The 19,339-nt window shown below is 49.9% G+C and overlaps 1 protein-coding gene across 2 annotated transcripts in view; it reads left to right on the top strand.

Annotated features, from left to right (window-relative positions):
• The window catches only part of SDK2 (sidekick cell adhesion molecule 2), a 313,701-nt gene that overhangs the window by 175,257 nt on the left and 119,105 nt on the right, over positions 1 to 19,339 (top strand). For both annotated transcript variants that reach the window (XM_005584829.5, XM_005584828.5), the window contains exon 4: positions 12,806 to 12,953. In XM_005584829.5, coding sequence (XP_005584886.3) covers positions 12,806 to 12,953 — 148 coding nt within the window. The remainder of the gene's footprint in view (positions 1 to 12,805; positions 12,954 to 19,339) is intronic.

Raw genomic sequence — 19,339 nt, 5'->3', positions numbered from 1 at the left:
AATAAAATAAATAAAAAGGGTGGACTTTGGAGTCAGACAGATCACATTCACATCCTTGCTCTGTCCTGGATTGCTGTGTGACCCCAGGGAAGTGGCTGGACCTCTCTGAGCCTCACCCCAGCTCAGGTTCTTCATCCATAAAATGTATTACTGATATCAACCTCCTAGGCTCATTGGAAGGATTTATTGAGCTCATATGTGCCAAAGCGCCTAGCCAGCTCCCACACGGTGCACCCTGAGTCAGTGGGAGTGACTGCTGCAGTTAATAATCTATATTATCACTTTAAGGAAGTAGAGAAGCCGCCACAGAGCAGAATAGCCTTCAGCAAATGCTGTCCCAGCAAAATGCAGCACCTTCCCTGGTGCCATCCTGCCAGCCAGGCCCTGCCCCCTCCACTACCTCAGTGGGATTCCTGCCCTGTTCCGGCAGCCCCCTCAAAGCCCCAGAGCTCCAGGTGCCCCCAGACATGGTTAAGACCGTGAATGTCACTGAGTTCCACCAGGGCCATGCTGTGCTGCCAAGCTGTGCACATGTGGGTAAGGTTCCTGGCACAGGAATGGGACACCTTGGAGTGGCTGAACGGGGAGCAGAGGGAGAGACGCAGGTTAGCCTCCCGCTGTCCACCAGCTGCAGCTCCCTGAAACCAGCGTTGGGAAGCCGCCTCCGCCGCTGCACACGGCTTTGCAGGTGTGAAGCTGTTTCCTCCATAATGTTATAAAGTGGGAACCACAGTCCACAGCCCTTTGGGCCCTAAAGCCAGGAAGTTATAGAAGCCCTAGAAAGTCCTTCTGGCCCTTGAGAGGAACGCAGTTCCTGACGAGCTGAGGAAGGTTTCACCCAGCCAGGACGGGAAGGAGAGAAGCACATGTCCCCCGTGCAGGCCCTTGCTGGACACACTGGCCTCATCCCAGAGGGGCCGCCCTCTCTAGCTGTAGAAGCTGAAGACTCTGTCCCAGCCCCACTTCCCTGGGATTCTGGGCCTAGGGAAACACAGCACTTGGCAAAACCATTCTCACTCACAACAGCGCTCGTCCTGAGGGTCACTGTGCTGGGAAGGGCACAGTGGTTCTCGTCCCAGTCTGCGGAGTACAAGTCCCCATCTCCATGTTGCAGATGAGGAAACCGAGGCTCAGCCGGGTGACACACCTTGTCTACGTCACACAGTTAGGAAAAACCTGGATTTTAACCCATGACTGGTTGATTCCAAAACAGCCCCCCACTCAGCTGCTTGAGGACAAGAAGAGAAAAATCAAAATTGGGTGTGTGGGAGGAGGGTGAGGGTGAGCTGCTGGGGTCAGAGTTCAGACAGAATCAGGGACAGCCCTGGGCTGTAATAATCCATGTCCAAATGGCTCCACAAACGCACGCGGTCTCCCACCTAGGGTGAATGTCTAACGCCAGTGGGTAGAGTGGGGTAGGCTTTACCAGCCACATCGTTTTCCTTGCTCTCGGCAGGGTGAGTAGATGCAAAGTACCTACACAGAGCTCCAGGGTTCTTCTGTGTGCTGGGCACGGCCCTTGTGCCTGAAATAACGGCATGTCGTGGGGATGGAGGTCCGAAAGCGTGGATTCTAGCCCCAACCAAGGCACTGACGAGCTTGGAACTTTGGGCACCTCCCTTCTGCTCTATGGCCCTCAGTTTTCCTATCTGTAAAATGAGATCCATTTCAGTTCTGATGTTAATAAGGTTAAAGTGACCTTCAGGGTCACGACCCATGGGGCCCAGCCTGGAGAGAATTGTCCCCCAAAGAAGCCCAGAGCTGCCCCATCCTGATACAGAGCCTAAGGGGGCTTCCTCGGAGCTTCTAGAACAACCCATCCTGCTGTGCCATTGTGTAAATGTCTTTCTTCTGTGGGCTCCCAAGACAGGTCTGAGAGGTTAGAAGGCAAATCGTTTGAGGAACAAAAGAGGGGCAAACTGGGGCTCAGAGAGGTTGCAGAATACCCCACAGTTCCCATTCCACAGCTGGCAGTTCCACCCTCTACCTTCTTCTGCCTGGCAGGGTGTAGCCATGGCCCCAGCTGTGAGCCCTGGGTTTAAATCCCGACTCACCTCCCACAAGTGACCTTAGGCAAGTTACTTCTCTGTGCCGTTGGTTTTCATTGTGTAAAAAAGGATGCCACTATGAGTACCTACTTACGTGAGTGGTTGAAAGGATTAACGAATCAACGCACACAAACCATTGCGACGGGTTCCCAGACTGGACGGCACTCAGGGAGAAATAGACTTTAGGTCAGACGGGAAAGGTGTCCTGGAAGAAACAACCTTCTTGAATCTGTCTACCTAAGTAGATACACGCCTAGCCACCCTCTCTACCCCTGCTCTCCAGGGCTGGACTAGGCTGGGGCAAACCAGGCCCTGAGGGTGCCCAATTTAAGGAGGTGCTCATTCTCAAGTGCTCACCCCATACTTGCATGACCCCAAGAGTGGGTGCCTCCTTAAATCTTTCACCCTCAGCACTTTAGTCCCATCTCCCTACCCCAGTCCTGAGGCCCTCCCGGGATTCTGCGCTTCAGGCCTGCTGCAGCTGCCTGTCTGCCTATCCGTCTGTCTCCTTACACACATGCAGATGGCACACAGTTCTGAGAGGGGGCGGGGTATGGTCACTTCTCCCAAATGCCCCTCCCTCCTTGGCTGTTCATGCCTCCTGGGGTGACAAGGACTTCTCCTGGGGCCCTAAGCAGCCAGTTCTCCGATCACGGAGCCAGATCATGGAGCCAGGCTGGCCGACCTCTGGCACCCAGCCCCCTTCCCAAAGAGGACTGTGAATTGGGTTCTAATGAGAAATTAATAAGGCAGCTGTGCTAACAACTAATGATAATGGCAAAGTCGTTAAAAAAGGATTCTTTACATGTTTTTAATTACAGCAATTAAGGGGAAGTCAATAAAACATCTTCCCCCCTCCCCAGCCCCTTCCTGTCCCCACCCGGAGTCTCTTCATTGTATTTTTTAGTCACCATAAATTTCCTGCATTCAGCATGTGGGATGAATGGTTGAGAGGGTTGGGAGAGCCTTCCAGAGGCGACAGAGGCCCTTGATACAGCGTTTCACCACATCCGGGTCCTGAGGGCATCTCTGTGTTCTTCTCACCTGGGCGAGACCTCCTGATCCCTTTCCCCAGCCCTCATCTGTGGGGCTCAGACTTGAAACCATCCACTCCAGCACCAAACCCACGCACGCACCCACCCACAGCAGGGCAGAGCGCCTGCCCCATCCTGGGAGGCTGGCCAGCTTCCTTCCTACCAGGCGGCTTGGCAGCCACTCCTGCAAAAGACAATTGGAGGGGAACAAGCCTGCTGTCACGTGGGCTAGGGGTAATCCTAAAATGCCACCCGTATGCCTGTTTCTCTTCATTTTCAATCTGAAGTGTGGGTGTTGAATGCAGGATGCTTAGGGGCCAGGTGACAGTTCCTGATAACATCATCATGTCTTTCTGGAGCACTCATGTTACCTGAGTATTCAAATCACTCAGGAGACAATTATCATTGCTGCACACCCCCATATGCCAAGCACTGTTCCAGGCAGTGGGGACATAATGAGAGACAAACCCAAGACACACATCTCTCGAAGAAAGTAGCAAGAGAAACAAAAGTTACAAGGTGAATATATAATATATAGGTTATAGATAAGGTCCATGACAAAAACTAAAGTGTTCTAAGGAGAGATGAAGCTGGGCGAGAGGTTCAGAGGATGGGACGTGGGTCTTATTTGATATGATGGTAGACGATGGCCATTGGGAGAGGGTGACATGGAATAGAGTCTCAAAGGAAGGTTGTGGGGCATGAACCATGCAGACAGAGGAGGAGATCATTCCAGGTCAGAACAGCAGGTGCAAAGGCCCTGAGGCAGATATGGATGTCTGAGGCCAGGTAGTTGAAGTGGAGTGGGGAAGCAGAAAGTGGAAGACAGTAAGGCTGGAAGGTGACACCTTGGGGACAGATCCCAGCATTCTAAGCTGTGGTCAGTGCTTTGGATGTGTATTAGTCTGCTCTCAAGCTGCTAATAAAGACATGCCCAAGACTAGGTAATTTATAAGGAAAGAGGTTTAATTGACTCACAGTTCCATATGTCTAGAGAGGCCTCGTCATCATGGTGAATGAGGAGCAACGTCACGTCTTACATAGCGGCAGGCAAGAGGGCTTATGCAGGGGAATTTCCACTCATCATCAGATCTCGTGAGAACTCACTATCACGAGAACGGTATGGGGGAACCACTCCCATCGTCCAATTATCTCTGCCTGGTCCTACCCTTGACACATGGGGATTATTACAATTCAAGGTGAGATTTGGGTGGGGACACAAATCCAAACCATATCACGATGCTACTCAGAATGAGAGAGAAGTCATGGGTGACTGGGGGCAGAGGCATGAAGTGATCTGAAGTGAGCAGCTTTGTTTCCATGATAAACAACACATGAAACCACAACAAAGTACCATTCCGTGCCCACCAGGTTGGCAGAAACCAGAGTCTAACAACGCCAAGTGTTGGTGGAAACTCACATGGCTGCTGGTGTCAAGTTGGTAAATTGATACCAATTGGAGTTTATGCAAACGTTGTTAGTAAAATGAATGTGTGTATAACGCCACAACCCACAATTCCATTTCTAGGTGCAGAGCTTAGAGATTCTCTTAGCCTTTGTGAGACTGCTCTTGGCAGGACAAGCAAAGCACCAAAAGCAAACCAAGTGTGATCCATGGAATTCCATCCAGCCATGAAAATGACTCAATGAAGGGCAAGGACCAGGATGGAGCCCCTCCAGAAAAAATGTTGCACAAAAGTGCAAATCACAGAAGACTACATACAGAATAATCCCAGGTGTAAAATGTTTAAAAACAGACTACACTGACCACAAATTGTTTAAGGTTGCACTAGGAAAGGAAACGTGAAAGGAAAGCAAAGCCGCATGGCCTCAATATTCAGGAGAAAAATCACCTGGTGTGGGGGAGCGGAGGAGATCCGGGGTAGGGGAAAGGTATTGTTAGTGTTCTAGGCCTTCAGCTGGGAGGTAGGTGTAGGAGTGTTTATTTCATTCTTCTTTAAACTATACATATAATTATATTTGCTCTTTTGTATGCATGACATATTTCATGATTTTAAAATGTTTTTAAAATAAACACATAAAAGCAGGAAATATATTCTGAAGTGGAATGCACACTTTACAAGGCCTTTTAAGATATGACAAAGACATCAGAATAATTTTTAGCACCTTCTACTGTGCCCCAGGCCTGCACTTCTTTGCTCTTGGGGGAATTTCTTGAGAATGTTGGATCAGCCCTGCAGGGCATAACACGGCACATTAGCAAGCAGGTACCTCGGGGAGTCAGTGTGGCAAGCCCTTAACTGTTTTTGCCTTAGTGTGAATGAGTTTTCCCAGGGGATCCTGGGGCCTCAGCCTCCGTCATCACCATCATTGTCTCCACCCTCCCTTCTTGCCTCTAGCCTGCACCCCTGCACTGTCTGGCTGAACCGACCCCCTCTTAGCAGCCTCTTGCTGCTGTGGTTCAGTGCATACACGGCTGTGTGGGTGGGGCATACACACACACATATGTATGTATGGATACATTCACCCATGGCCTGCTCAACAAGGAGCTCCCTGGGCAGATCCAAGAAGCACATTGGACAAACTACAATGGAAAGACTGTGGGGGCCGTGGAGTCTGAGAACCACAGTGAGGTGGGAAGATGTTGGAGTGGAGAGGTGGAGGAAAGGTGCAACTGCAGAACCTGGACCAAGGCCAGCTGTGCCCTGCCTGCTTCCATCCACCTCACCATACAAACTTATGTACATGCATACATACAACCATCCTTCCACCACACATACATACATGCATGCATGCAAACATGTACATACATTTGTCCCATGATATAGGCATATATATGTAAACATGCATACACACAACCACCCATCTCACCATACAAACATGCATGCATACAAACATATAAAACCATCCCACCACACATGCATCATACATGTAAGCATGCATGCATATGTGTAAACATGCATATATATAAACCATCCCACCAAATGCATCCATATATGGACATCCCACCATAAATATATTCATACATGTAAACATACATGCATACAACCATCTATTCCACCATAAAACATATGTACATGCATACATACATTCCACTGCATATGCACACATGCACATAAACACACAACCATGCATCCCACCGTACAAACATACATACATGTAAATGTACATACATACAACCATCTCTCCCACCATAGACACTTGTACATACATAACCATCCCACTATACATGTACACATATATGTAAACATACATACAATTATACATCCCACCAAACATGCATGCATGCAATCATGTATAAACCATCCCACCATACATGCCCACATTCATGTAAATATGCACATAAGCAACCATCTATCACATACAAATATGCATGCATACATACAAACATACATGCAACCATTATCCCACAGCATGTGCATGCATGCATGTAAACATGCATGCATATGTAACCATCCCACCAATAATACATGCATATATGTAAACATACAACCATCCATCCCATCATACAAACATGTACATACATAGCTACATACAACCATCCATCCCACCATATAAACGTACATGCATACATGCAAACACACCATCCATCCCACCATCCAAATATACAGACACACATGTAAGCATATATACATACAATAGCCATACTACTATACAAATGTACATACAACCATCCATTCCTCTGCCCTTCCTCCATTCATCCACCCATCCCTCCGTCTATTCTTCCATTCTTTCCTCCATTCACCCATTCACCCATACAACCTTCTACCCCTCCATCCATCCATCCAAACATCCATCCATCCACTGAACAAATCCATGGCACTGCCCCACTGGCCTTCTTTTATTTCCTCTGTGAATCCCTTCTCTCCTACCTCTGAGCCATCACACACTTCCCCTCTCATTCCCATGTACACCCCTAGGGAATACCTACTCAGCTTAACAAAAGCCTCGCCTATCTCCCAGTCTAAAGTAGTTCCTCCTGCTATTCCTCTCATGAAGAACCTCATTCCATCCTTTTCAACAGTTGTCATAGACATCACCAAACGTTTGCTTGTGGGTTGATTCACTTATTACTTTCTCCCTGACCAGACTGGAAGCTCCAAGAGGGCAGGCATTAGGTCTTTCTTCAGTGCCTACCCCAGAGCCTACCTGGCCCACAGTAGGGGATCCATAGGGAAGTGGTGAATGCCGGCATTGAGTGAATTTAGAAAGTACTGTGTGCAGGGCACAGGCCCAGATGTCTTGTCGGGATTTGCTTCTGAATGTGACTGCCTCTCAAGGCCTAGCATGTATAGAAAGAGATAAAGGGCCGGGCGCGGTGGCTCAAGCCTGTAATCCCAGCACTTTGGGAGGCCGAGACGGGCGGATCACGAGGTCAGGAGATCGAGACCATCCTGGCTAATACGGTGAAACCCCATCTCTACTAAAAATACAAAAAACTAGCCGGGCGAGGTGGCGGGCACCTGTGGTCCCAGCTACTCGGGAGGCTGAGGCAGGAGAATGGCGGGAACCCGGGAGGCGGAGCTTGCAGTGAGCTGAGGTCCGGCCACTGCACTCCAGCCCGGGCGACAGAGCGAGACTCCGTCTTAAAAAAAAAAAAAAAAAAAAAAAAAGAAAGAGATAAAGAATGTGTATGCAGGATTGCAATGCAGGATGCAACTCAGGAAGGAGGCAGGGAGGGACAACATGGGGAGGGCCAGGGTGAACATGGACTGGGCCTGGCCCTCAGTGCTCACAGCTGCATAAGCCACTCGGTCTCCATGAGCCTTCATTTCCTCACTGGCAAAATGGAGCTAATAAAACTAGAGAGGAGAAAGAAACACTATTACCATAAAATTGCTTTAAATTGTTCAAATACATCTTCTGAGTTCTGTGAAAAGTTTTTTAAGTAGATAAAATTATTTTAAGAACTGAAATCAATGTGATTCATTGATGTAATTTTTTTATAGACAGAGCCAAGTAATGGAAATTAATAAACAACTAAAAATGTATATTTGTTTAAATTGAGCTTGTCATGTTATTGTAAGGATTAAATGAGATAATGCATGGGAAATCTACCTAGAAAGAAGTTCGGGGTAGGGTAAGTGCTCAACCGCTCTGTTTTTGAATTCTATTTGAATGGTTTTGGGTAAACCTCATTGAGGAGGTGATGTTTAAACTAAACTGTGAAAAATGTGTAGGCTTCCAATATTTTAACACTACAAATATTAGATACAATTTTTTAACATTTTTCTCTACTCTTCTAGTTTCTATGGCTATGTAACAAATTACCCCAAAACATAAAGGTACACTGCAATCATTTATCATGTTCACAGATCCTGTGACTCTAGAATCTGGACAGAGAATAGCAAGGGCAGCTTGACTGTATGCTGGGATGACTGAGGCCTCAGCTGGGGCTCGGTCTGGGGCTGAAGGCTGGGGCTGAAGTCCTCTCAGGGCACACCTGTTTGTTCACATGTCCAGCGTTGATGCTGGCTGTCATCTGGGGACCTCAGTTCCTCTCTATGTGGGCTGCTCCCACGTCTGCTTCAGCTAGATTGAGCTTCCTCACAACATGGTGGCTGGATTCTAAGGGCGAGTATGAAGAGTGAGAGCCAGGTGGCAGCTGTATCCTTTCAATGACCTAGTCTTAAAAGTCACACGGCATCACTTCCTGCACATTCTACTGGTCAAATAGTCACAGGCTCCCTAGATTCAAGGGGAAGGGACCTACGCCCCATCTGTCAGAGAGAGGAATGTCCATCACTTGTAAAAAGAGCATGTGAATAGTAGCAATATTGATGCAGCCATCCTTGGAGAGACACAGCCTGACATACACATATCATCTCATGAAATAACACAACCTATGAGGAGGGAGCCCTTCTTAACTCCATTTTATAGAAGAGGAAATTAAGGCTTAATGAAGTCAAAAGTTTTGCCCTGGCTGGGCACAGTGGCTTATGCCTGTAATCCCAAAGCTTTGGGAGACTGAGGTGAGAGTTTTACGCCAGGAGTTCATGACCAGCCTGGGCAACATAGCGAGACTGTCTCTACAGAAAAAAAAAAAAAAAAAGAAAAAGAAAGAAATTTACCCAGCATCATGGCTAATGAGTAACAGAACAACAGAACTAGGATTTGAAGTCAGGTATAAAAACTCCAAAGCCATTACCATTACACACACTGCCTACCAAGTGTAGAACAAGGAAGCCAACAGCAGATTTGATCTTTTGAAACACTTAATTGACTACATCCTTCCAGGATACTGTAGAATCATGGTGCCTTGGTGACTCTTGGCTTGCTCTGGTGGCATTCCAGGCAGTGGCCTAGCCAAAATACAGGCCGTGGGGTGGGAGGTGGCAGGACATGGTATGGGCATGAAGGCAAGAAAGGTTGTCTGGGGTCAGATTAGGGAAGAACCTTGAGTCAAGGCCAGGGAATTTAGACTTTCCCAGGGCAGTGAGGAGTTCCCAGAGGCTCCAAGAAAAACTAATCAAGAACAGTGTGTAAGATGGACAGGAGGGAATCTGGAGGTGGGAGGCATGCCCAGGGTCTGTGCAGCTGGAGTAAGGGCCAGCCCATTGACAAGGCTGGAGGAACCAGAAGGCCCTTGGTAAATTACAGTAATGTCCCAGAGGAGGAGTCGAAAGGCTTGGCGGGGGCAGGAAAGGAAAGCACCACCAAAGTCTCCAGAGGTTTGAGCTTAGGTAATTGGGTTTGCAGGGCATGAGGGGAGTTTTTTTGCTTTAATTTTTGTTTTCTCTGAGATGGAATTTCGCTCTTGTTGCACCAGGCTGGAGTGCAATGGCCAGATCTCGGCTCACTGCTCACTGCAACCTCCGCCTCCCGGGTTCAAGGGATTCTCCTACCTCAGCCTCCCGAGTAGCTGGGATTACAGGCATGTGCCACCACGCTCGGCTACTTTTTGTATTATTAGTAGAGACGGGGTTTCACCATGTTGGCCAGGGTTGTCTCGAACTCCTGACCTCATGATCTGCCTGCCTCAGCCTCCCAAAGTGCTGGGATTACAGGCGCGAGCCACCATGCCCAGCCGAAGGGAGATTTTAACAGAACTTAGGATGCAAGGAGAGCTTGGCAAGGAGGTGACGGAGGGCTCTCCTTGGAGAAATGCCCAATAGACTGTTGGAAATTGGATCTCAGCGATCAGGGCAGAAGGCACAAGTGTCATTTGCAGGAAGACTGTGGTCAAACCATTAGGCCAGGTGAAGCCGCCAAGGGGCCAGCGTGGCTGGAAAGAGAATCAAGACTAGGGCTTTGGAAAATGAACTTGTAGGCCCGCATTCTCAAACAATTGTGCAGCAGAATCTGCAAACCAAGAGAGTGAATCAGAGTGAATCAGGTACTCAGAGAGCCAGATGGGTTGAAGCAGGGCCTTTCTGTGCCCTGGGGGATGCCTGGGAGGGAAGGAGAGTGGTGAACACTTTTGTGAGTTTGCCAAGTCTCAGGAGATTCTGAGACCCACCCAACTCAGCCTTAGCTCATGTTGGAACTACCTGAGCTGCTTTAGAAATACTCAGGTCTGCTCTGGGCACAGTGGCTCACACCTATAATCCCAACACTTTGGGAGCTCCAGACCAGCCTAGGCAACATAGCAAGACCTCATTTCTATTAAAGATAAAATTATCCAGGCATGGTGGTACACACTTGTAGTCCCAGCTACTCAGGAGGCTGAGGCAGGAGGATTGCTTGAGCCCTAGAGGTCGAGGCTGCAGTGAGCCATGATCACTCCACTGTACTCCAGCCTGAACGATAGAGCGAGACCCTGTCTCTAAAATAATAATAAACAAATACTGAGGTCAGCCGACACACCCCAAAAGATTCTCACCTCTGGGAATATTAAAGGTCCCTCAAGGATTCTAAGGTGCAGCCCGGTGGGAGAACTCCTGGTAGAAGGAGAGGAAGAAGAGTCAGTGGTCTTAGAGGAGTTGAGAAATAACACCCAATGCAGTAGGAGGGGACCGGGCAGCTTAGGATGCGGCCCCTTTGGTTAGGGAGGGGTCCGCTGGGCAATGGGGAAACAAAGGCCTGTAAGTCAGCAGTGTGAAATCTTTCTGCGTGTAGGAATTCTGTGCACAGATTGAGGCACATCCTAGTGATGGCTTCGGGTGATGCAGGCCGGGCGTGGTGGCTCACGCCTGTAATCCCAATACTTTGGGAGGCCAAGGTGGGCAGATCACTTTAGGTCAGAAGCTCAAGACCAGCCTGGCCAACACAGTGAAACCCCATCTCTACTAAAAATACAAAAATTAGCTGGGCATGGTGGCGGGTGCCTGTAATCCCAGCTACTCAGGAGGCTGAGACAGGAGGATTACTTGAACCTGGGAGGCAGAGGTTACAGTGAGCCGAGATTGCACTACCGCACTTGGCTGATTGCAGCCTAGGTGACAGAGTGAGATTCTATCAAAAAAAAAAAAAAAAAAGAAGGAAAGAAAGAAAGAAGGATAGACGGAAGACAGACGGAAGGAAGGAAGGAAGGAAGGAGGGAAGGAAGGAAGAAAGAAAGAAAAAGAAAAAGGAAGAAAGAGAGAAAGAAGGAAGGAAGGAAGGAAAAGGAAGAAAGAGAGAAAGAAAGAAAGAAAAAGAAAGAAAAGGAAGGGAGGGAGGGAGGAAGGAAGGAAGGGGGGGAGGGAGGGAGGGAGGGAGGGAAAGATGTAATGATAGCTTTGGGGGTGAGGCTCCCATCAGCATTTTTTAATTCTACAGGTGGTTCCGACACACAGTCAAGTTTGAGACAAATAATATGCTTCTTGCAGTTGAACATGGACACACTTGCCAAGCGTCTCGCTAAAATGCTGCTTCTGATCCAGCAGATCTTGGGGGGTCTGAGACTCTACATTTCTGACAGGTGCCCAGGTGTGGTGCCTAGGCACCTGCCCATGGGCCACACTCGAAGTAACGAGGATGTCCATTAATTTTCAGGGGTGTGGTAGAGACACAAATACCCCTTCCCAAACCCTATCTCCAAGCCTCCGTGTTGGAATTAGTCTCCCTACCCCCTTGTCCCACCCCGGCAGGCAGGCAGGCTGGCTGAAGAGTTTCCTTACCCGTGTGTGCTCTGCTCTCTGCTTACCTCCTGGCTGACACAGCCGGGATGAATGTTCCCCTCCTTATCTGCCAAGGGGGTGGCACGTTTTAAAAGAGCAATATGGTGTTTATGTTCACACATACACACAAACTCACACACTACACACTACACACCCAAGGCGCAGGAGAGAAACGCTGTCTGCACCCATCTGCAAGCATCTAAGACCCCATTCTCTCAGCATGCCCACCCTTCTCTCCCTGAAAGGGCACGGAAACCTGCCCTTCACCTCACACAGGAACCCCCGCCGCGCTGAAGGCCACACTGTAGGGCAGGGGAGGAGGGGCTACATAGCCTCACTCCAGGGTTTAAGGTCTGAGTTCAAATTCTGACTCTGTCTCTTCCTAGTTGGGTGACCTTAGACAAGTTAACTAACCTCTCTGAGCCCATTTGAGCAGTTTTTTCCATTGTAAAACGTGTGAAATGATGACCAACCTCTCAGGGTGGTGGGATGAACTGGCTGATTGAAGGAGATAGGGATATGAACAGAGATAGTAGCATAGGGCAGGGTGCTAGTGGTGAGACAGAGAATGGGGTGACCCGAGCAAGGTGTCCCCCTTCCCTGTGGTCATCCTGTCTGCCCCAAATTTTCCGTCCGTGGCCACCACTCCCAACCTGGGAGCTGGGCAGTCCCTGAGGCTGACCTCCCGCCCCTGATCCTACTGCCGTTGTCCCGGCTGCAGACATGGGGAGCTTTGAGGAGGGCGAGAAGCACCAGAGCGTCTCCCACGGAGAAGCCGCTGTCATCCATGCCCCGCGCATCGCCAGCTTCCCCCGGCCACAGGTGACCTGGTTCCGGGACGGCCGCAAGATCCCGCCCAGCAGCCGCATGTGAGTGCACCACTCTGGGGGGACGGGAGGGGAGGGGGACCTGGGGGAGGAGAGGAGGTTTGGGGACAAAGTCTCTCCTGAATGCAGAGAAGCTCCTTTCAGCTCTTGTGGGACACAGCCAGGTAGGGGACCTCCCAGGGGCTTTCTTGGGATGTACATGCAAGGACTTGGGACCATGAAACCCACGCTCAGTCGCCTTCCTGGGGAATCCCAGGGCGTTGCCTTCACCGTCAGCTGGAGAATAAATCTGCTTTTCAGAGCACTTAAGAAACCCAAACAGGCACGTACGAAGGCGCGATCACCGCGGTTACAGGCCCAGGACGCAGGCCGGTGGCGCCAGGGGCTGTTGGAGAGGCTGGTGTCCCCTGGGCAGCCGGGCGGCCCTGGGCGTGTCCGTTGGCAGGGTGTTTACTGGTGCATGAGGGCTGTGTGTGTCTTGGCTGCGAGGTGGAGGTGTGGCCGGGGAAGTCCCAGGGAGAGAAACACACAGGCCTCTCAGTGTTCACAAGGCCGTCTCTGTGTGCCCCTGGGATTGGCTGGGGCAGCCCAGCCTGTGGGCAGGAGCCATGGAGCCAGCACCCCACACCTCCGCAGAAGGCGAGCAACAAAGCATTTCCTCCCGAGATACACCCGTCTCCCCGCCCTGCTGAGCCCACCCCCAGGTCTGGAATCAGCTGGGGCTTTCCTCTTTCCCACTCCAGCTCTCCCCTCCCTCCAGAAGACCACCTTCTCATCTACTCAGGCTGCGTGTACACAGGACTGAGCATTTCCTGGTCTCTGTAGAGAGTGGAGGCATAGATGGACAGTTCCTGTCTTTGGAGAACATTAAGTCTAGTTGGGGGAAGGAAGCATAGTGACAATAACAATAATAATAGTATCACCATCATAGGCCGGTCGCAGTGGCTCACGCCTGTAATCCCAGCACTTTGGGAGGCTGAGGTGGACCGATCACTTGAGGTCAGGAGTTGAGACCAGCCTGAGCAACATAGCAAAACCCTGTCTCTACTAAAAATACAAAAATTAGCTGGCCATTGTGGTGGACGCCTGTAATCCCAGCTTCTTGGGAGGCTGAGGCAGGAGAATCACTTGAACCTAGGAGTCAGAGGTTGCAGTGAGCCGAGATCGGGCCACTGCACTCCAGCCTCCAGCCTCCAGACAGAACCAGACTCCATCTCAAGTAATAATAGTAATGGCAATATCACCATCATCATAATAGCAGCTGCCATTTACTGAATGGCTGCTATGTCCTGGGGACTGAGCTAAGCACACCACACACATCCCCTCTCCTCCCGGACAGCCACACTCTGTGAGGAAGAAGATGCTCTCAATCTCATTCTCCTTCCTGTCCCCAGAGCACCTGCAGAAAGGGGGCATTGTTGAATGAATGACCCTCACAACAACCCGGTGAGATGCTAGGTTTCTCCCCATTTTACAGACAGTCAAGTGAAGTTCCCAAAAGTTTAACTACTTTGCCAAATCTCACACAGCTGGTAAGTGGTGGAGCTGCGTCCGGCCCTGCCAACTCCAGAGTCAGATTCTTTAATTCTTGTATTATGTGAAAAGTGCCTGAAAACAGGCCTGCAGACTCCAGGAAAAGATTGTATTTGTGGGGAACAAGCCCTGGGGAGTATCTCAACCTAGCTACCTGTTGAAATCATTTGGGAGTTTGGGGATACAGTCATGTGTCACTTAATGACAGAGATACAGTCTGAGAAATGTGTCATTTGGCAGTTTCATCATTGTGTGAACACACACCTAGATGGTGCAGCCTACTACACACCCAGGATGTATGGTGTAGTCCGTTGCTCCTAAGCTATACACCTGTACAGCATGTTACTGTACTGCAGGCAATTGGAACACAATGGTAAGTATTTGTGTATCTAAACATATCTAAATATAGGAAAGGTACCATAAAAATATGGTATAAAAGATTTTTATACCTGTATAAGGCAGTTTCTTTATAATCTGATGGAACCAGCATCATGTATGTGGTCTGTTTTTGACTGAAACGTTATGCTGTGCATGACTGTGTGCTGATCCTTGGGCTCTATCCTAAGACTCTCTGACTTAATTGAAATGGGATGGAATTTGAACATCAGAATTTTTAAAAGCTCCCCAGGTGGTTCTAATGTGAAGCCAGGGTTAAGAACCACCATGCTAGTGTATATCAGCTATCCACAGCCACAAATATGCTGTGTAACAAAATAGTTCAGTGGGCCAGGCACAATGGCTCATGCCTGTAATCTCAGCACTTTGAGAGGTCAAGCCAGGCAGATCACATGAGGTCAGGAGTTCAAGACCAGCCTGGCCAACCTGGCAAAATCCCAACTCTACTAAAAACACAAAATTAGGCATGGTGGCACATACCTATAGTCCCAGCTACTCAGGAGGCTGAGACAGGAGAATCGCTTGAACCTGGGAGGCAGAGGCTGCAGTGAGCCAAGATTGCACCACTGCACTTGAACCTAGGTGACAAGAGTGAGACTCCATCTCCAAAAAAAAAAAAACAAAAAAAAAAAACCAGCTCAGTGGCTTACAGCAATACACAATACACATTTCTTTTTCTTGTGAGTCTACAGGCTGGTGATTTAGGCTGGGCTTGGCTGGGTAGTTTTTCTGGTCTTGGCTGGGCTTTCTCACTTGTCTGGGACTAGCTGACTTGTCTGGGTGACTGGGGTGACTTGACTGTGCGGCACAATGCATTCTCCTGCCTGCCAGCCCTAGTACGTTTTCCTGGCAATTGCAGAGGAGCAGGAGAAGAAGCAGGAACAAACACTTTTCCAGCTTCTGCTAACATCTCATGGGCCAAAGCAAGAACATGGCAGACCTCAGAATCAAGATGTAGGAAAATAGATTCTGTTTCTTGAGCGACGGAAGCTGCAAAGTCACGGGACAAAGAGTGTGGATACACAGCAGGGTGAAGAATTGGAGTGGCACCCCAGATTAACAGGGGGACGCATGCTGCATGAATCAGAGTGTGTCCCCCTGTCCTCTCGTGTCCATGTCTATCCACGAGATGGACATTCTGGAGAGAGCCACAAGCCCAGGGACCTTCCTTCACTGCCTGCTGGGAGTCTCAGAGGGGGCAAGTCAAAGCTTTCTCTGCCTCCTGCTCCACTCTGTGTTTAAGACTTGAGCTCAGTGGCCGGGCGCGGTGGCTCAAGCCTGTAATCCCAGCACTTTGGGAGGTCAAGGCAGGCGGATCATGAGGTCAGAAGATCAAGACCATCCTCTTAGACCTAACTTATGTTCAATAAAACCAGCAGAGAATGGTTCTTAGCATGGGTGTTTCTTAGCATGGATGCTGAGATTATGCTGTGGAAAGGGAATGCTCTCCACACAGGTTTTGGGACAAGTAGGCAAGTCCCAGCCCCACCCCAGCTCCCTTTCTGAGGTTATTTCCCATGGCCTATTGCAAGCCAGTCAGTTGGTAGTGGCTGCCTGGAACACTGTGTTGAGGATTCTGAGGTCCTATCTCGACTTGTTAGAATGAATATCATGATTGATTAGCAATGTCTGCCATGGCTGTGTGAGGTGTGTGCTGGCACTTTCCTATTAAATTTGTTGTGGTGGATGAAACCCTTTCTACAGCCTACTCCTGTCATCCCTTTCCTAACACCTCTCCACCTCCTTTTCTCATTCCCAGCCTCTGTCCTCATCCTCTTTTAATTCCCACAACCCTGTGGCACCAGGATGGAACACCCTGGCCTACACACACATGCACACCTCCCTGGTCACACACACCCCCCAGCCCCTGCACGCCACTGCAGTGTTCCTACCAACTACATGATAGAACACTGTGGTGGTTTTATCCTGGCAATTACAGCAAATTAATATTCATAAGTGAGCAGAAAGGGTCCCTGGCAGCAAATTCCCTGGTGTCTGTGTGTCAGAGATACATATCTAATGAGTGCTATCTGCCGGAGGGGTGTGCAGGATACAGAAGGTGCTGCTATCTACAGAGAGCTGCTCTCACTGGTGGGGCAGGAGCAAGGATTAGCATCACCTCGCCCATGCCCTGGTGCTCATTGTTGAAAAGGAGACACGATTCCTCATAAAGATGCATGCTGGGGGCTTTGGACACATTCTAGGATAATTTATTTCATTCATAATTTAATTATCAATGGGGGCCACAGGGAGCTGAGAAAAAGGGCCTGGATTAATAGGAGCAGTGAGTGGAAGGGAAGGCAGGGCTGGGCCAATCAGAGCCATAGCAAAAGCCTAGTACATTGAAACCAGGGGATGTGGCTGAAAAATAGAATCCAGCCCCTGCCCAAGAGTTGAGTTCTGCAGTCTGTGTCCCCCAAGAATTCTTCCTGCAGCTTCTTTCTGTCTGGGTTGCCTCTGGGGTGCAGTGCTGCAGTTGGAAGCCCTCCTGGGTGCCAGGGAGAGCACCCAGTACAGTACAATACAGCATCATCCCAGGAATGTCTATCCATGAGATGGACATTCTGGAGAGAGCCACAAGCCCAGGGATCTTCCTTCACTGCCTTCTGGGGGTCTCAGAGGGAGCAAGTCAAAGGTTCCTCTGCCTCCTGCTCCACTCTGTGTTTAAGACTTGAGCTCAGTGGCCGGGCGCGGTGGCTCAAGCCTGTAATCCCAGCACTTTGGGAGGTCAAGGCGGGCGGATCATGAGGTCAGAAGATCAAGACCATCCTGGCTGACACAGTGAAACCCCGTCTCTACTAAAAATACAAAAATTAGCCGGGCATGGTGGTGGGCGCCTGTAGTCCCAACTACTCGGGAGGCTGAGGCAGGAGAATGGCGTGAACCTGGGAAGTGGAGCTTGCAGTGAGCCGAGATCACGCCACTGCACTCCAGCCTGGGCGACAGAGCGAGACTCCGTCTCAAAAAAGAAAAAAAAAAAAAAGTCTTCAACTCAGGCCCTGGGGGTCCCAGTCCAGGGTGCTTCCCTCCGGGCACTAGTTAAAGCAGAGCCCAAAATCTCAGTGACTTCACACCATAGAAGTTGATTTCTTGCCCATGTATTGTTGTTGTTTTTGTTCATGTTTTTGTTTTGAGATGGAGTTTCGCTCTTGATGCCCAGGCTGGAGTGCAATGGTGCGATCTCAGCTCACTGCAACCTCTGCCTCCTGGGTTCAAGCGATTCTCCTGCCTCAGCCTCCAGTAGCTGGGATTACAGGCATGCACCACCACACCCGGCTAATTTTGTATTTTTAGTAGATACGGGGTTTTACCATATTGATCAGGCTGGTCTTGAACTCCTGACCTCAGACGATCCACCTGTCTCCGCCTCCCAAAGTGCTGGGATTACAGATAGTAATCCCACTGTGCCCAGCCCCATTTAAAGTCCTACCATGATGAGAGGCATGGTGTCTTCCACACAGTCTTTCAGGAGCCCTGCTGACGGGAGTTTTGCCATCATCAGCACACAGCCTTCCTAGTTGTCCTGCTCTGCCAGAGAGAAAGGGTGCGGACATGAGGATCGCACAGGGGGTGCTCATGGTGCAAGCTCAGCAGCGGTGCACATCCCTTCCTCCATATCCCACTAGTTCAACCTCACTGCCACACCTGGATGCACGCAGAGATGCAAAGCCTGTCTCTGGCTTCCCAGCCACTGTAGTCCATGACAGAAGGGAAGCCTGAGACTGAGGTGAGCAGCAGCCATGTCTGCCATCTTAATATGCACTCTACCTAGGACAGACTGTCAGGCATGGCGCTCTTGACATCTGGGACCCAATCACTCTTCCCTGTGTGGGCCTTCTTGTGCACCACAGGACGCATGCTTAACAACATCCCCGGCCTTGACCCCTAGTTGTTAGTGGCACTCCCAGAGTTGGCAACCAAAAGTTGTCCAGACATTGTCATCCCTGGAGGGCAAAGTCAACCCTGGTTGAGAACCACTGACCCAGAAAGCTTGATCGTGATATAGACAAAATGCAGCCGAAGGAGACTTCCTGATCAAGAAAGAGATGAATTCGGAGGTGGGAGCCTTCTTAGAGACCAAAAGGGTCCTAAGACAGGTGGGTGAACTGGAATGTGGGCCAAGCTGTGCCCAGTGTGCCCACTAGAGGCTTCCTTGAAGCTGCTTCTATGGTAGTCATGGATGTGGCGTGGTTGGGGGAGCTGGGCCTGCTGGTCCCAGCGTGTGGTACTTGGAATCCTCTAAGCCCTGAAGCTGGCCGTGTGCCAGTCTGCGGGGTGGGAAGGGACAGGTGGTGGACTGCAGGGCTATCTTGGGCCTAATGAGGAAAGAACAGAAGCAGTAACAGGAATCAGAATCCCTCAACCTCTGGGCTGGAAGAAATCCTACAGAATACCTGCTTCCACCCTTGCACAGAGGAGGAAACTGAGGCCCAACAAGGAGGAAGCTGCCCTCCTTGCTGGGCCTCGAGACCATGCTCTTTAGAGGCTAGGGCCACAGC

The sequence above is a fragment of the Macaca fascicularis genome, chromosome 16, assembly GCF_037993035.2.
Source record: "Macaca fascicularis isolate 582-1 chromosome 16, T2T-MFA8v1.1".
Taxonomy (NCBI): domain Eukaryota; kingdom Metazoa; phylum Chordata; class Mammalia; order Primates; family Cercopithecidae; genus Macaca; species Macaca fascicularis.
The sequence above is the reverse complement of the archived record's forward strand: the minus strand, read 5'-3'. Positions and strand labels throughout refer to the sequence as shown.